Below are 2,250 nucleotides of genomic sequence, written 5' to 3' on the forward strand. Positions count from 1 at the left end.
ATACTCCAATTAGAAAACATTGTTACAGTAGAAAATGATTTGATTTGTTTGGATAATTGCACTTTAATTACACCATGAGTATCAGTAATACAGTGTTTTTTAAGTTGATTAGATTGATATTTCACACTCCTTCATAAAGCAATAATATTTAACTACAAATATTTAATGCATTTACAAAAGGTGACTATTCCCTAATTTGAAATTCCTATGTTGTATTAATATCAAGAAATACTGTATTTCTCCTTTAAAAAATGTTCTTGTTTGATAGCCTTTGTGAACTATGTAACTAACTAGATATCTCTTTATATATTAAAATTAGCCGTCAGAAAGCAGAAAGGCTAATCTCTTATTAACTACTTTCCAAGTATACTCAACTTCATCAATATAATTATTCAATGTCATTTATGTTATAGTTACTAAAGAACTGGACTGCATTCACACTCTGGGGTTCATATCCTGATTCTACCACTTCCTATGCAACTTCAGGTAAGTTACTCAACTTTTCTGCTATCAGTTTAGTTATCTGTAAAATGGGAATAATAAAATACTTAATATTATTTCATGGAAATTAAAATAGAAATATGTATATATGGTCCCATGTATGTTGTTTAAAAATTTTTTTTTTGTTTTAAGCATTAAATAAATATTAGTGATTATGCTAACTTTCAGTATGTAACACTATATTTATAAATTCTTTTTTATACTTACCAATCCTTTTGTTATTTGCATAAGTCTGATGTTTTTTAATCTTTACATTTAAAGGCACTTTGAATGCACTATTGTAAAAAATAATATTAGAAAGAAAACAATACATTATTTCAACCAAGTTTAATGATGCCTTTAATAAAAGTGATCTAAACATAGAGAGGGACTCATTACTGCATAGAAATATATACATTTTTCTGGCTTTAAGTAAACACTAAATTTTTAAAACAAAACTTGCTTGCTTGAATGAAAACTTTGTATATAAAGCAGCTACATAGTTTCATGGATTCCCTGGTGGACGGGAACCACACTGCAGTGACAGAGTTCATTTTATTGGGTTTAAAAGAAGATCCTACCCTTCGGGTCATCCTCTTCATGGTCATCCTGTGCATCTATCTGGTGACCATATCTGGCAATCTCAGCACAATCATCCTGATCAGAATCTCTTCGCAGCTCCATCGTCCTGTGTATGGTCTCCTGAGCCACTTGGCTTTTTCTGACATAGGCTGTTCATCTTCTGTCACGCCCAATATGCTTGTAAACTTCCTGGTGGAGACATACAAAATCTCCTATCTTGGAGGTGCATCCAGCTTGGTTCAATTGTTTTCTTTGGGTCAGCTGAGTGCTGTCTTCTGGCTGCCATGGCCTATGATCACTTTGTAGCAATCTGCAACCCACCGCTTTATTTAACTAAAATGTCCACCTATTCTCTGTGGCTTATGTATGTGGTTTTCTCAATACTTGTTGTTGTACTATTTGCTTTGATTCTTTATACTTCTGTGGACCAAATTGGGTCAATCATTTTTTCTGCGATTTTGGTCCTTTAGTTGAACTTTCCTGTTCTGATGCCAGTATCCCTGCAGCAGTCGCCTCATTTTTCATTATTGTGGTCACATTGTTTGTCATAGCCACTTCCTATGTCTACATCCTCATCACCATCCTGAAGATGTGCTCCACTGAGGGCCACCACAAGGCCTCCTCCACCTGCACCTCCCACCTCACTGCAGTCACTCTGTTCTATGGGACCGTTACATTCATTTATGTGATGCCCAAGTCCAGCTACTCTACTGACCAGAACAAGGTGGTGTTTGTGTTCTACATGGTGCTGATCCCCATGTTGAACCCCCTCATCTACAGTCTCAGGAATAATGAGATTAAGGCTGCTTTCAAGAGACAGCTTGGTAGAAAAATATTTTCTTAACGAACCTCTTTTGTAAGGTTTGATGCGATAAAATACCATTAAAGTAATATTAAAAGAAACTTGGTTCCTGGGGCCAAAATATATCTACATACAGTAGGACAGTATGAGGCTTCATAGTATACATGGGGGTGGATTTTCAGACAGTAATCGGAGACAATAGTGAGTTAACTTTAATGAAATTAAATTAAATTTATAATTAAGAAACAAATTGGATCACATGAAAAAATCTTAATCTGCTGAAAATCTTTTTTAATATTTATTCATACATGATTTTTCAAAAGCACTTGTGTCGTAAGTGAAGGTTATTGTACTTCCAAACCTTTAAGGCTGTGTTCATTTTCAAA

The 2,250-nt window shown here is 34.4% G+C and overlaps 1 protein-coding gene across 1 annotated transcript; it reads left to right on the forward strand.

Annotated features, from left to right (window-relative positions):
- The first annotated feature begins 987 nt into the window (after positions 1-987).
- On the forward strand, positions 988-1,906 carry LOC135232141 (olfactory receptor 5P6-like). Its single transcript, XM_064289457.1, has 2 exons — positions 988-1,285; positions 1,533-1,906. Exons 1-2 carry the CDS (start codon positions 988-990, stop codon positions 1,904-1,906), a joined length of 672 nt encoding a protein of 223 aa, XP_064145527.1.
- The last annotated feature ends 344 nt before the right edge of the window (positions 1,907-2,250 follow it).

This window comes from Loxodonta africana, chromosome 7 (genome assembly GCF_030014295.1).
Source record: "Loxodonta africana isolate mLoxAfr1 chromosome 7, mLoxAfr1.hap2, whole genome shotgun sequence".
Lineage (NCBI taxonomy): Eukaryota > Metazoa > Chordata > Mammalia > Proboscidea > Elephantidae > Loxodonta > Loxodonta africana.

Bases quoted from the DNA above. Each gene is read 5' to 3' on its own strand.
- LOC135232141 (XM_064289457.1), top strand. From the start codon at position 988: ATGGATTCCCTGGTGGACGGGAACCACACTGCAGTGACAGAGTTCATT. The intron at 1,286-1,532 runs GTGCATCCAGCT...TTGGTCCTTTAG, and splicing joins CAAAATCTCCTATCTTGGAG to TTGAACTTTCCTGTTCTGAT.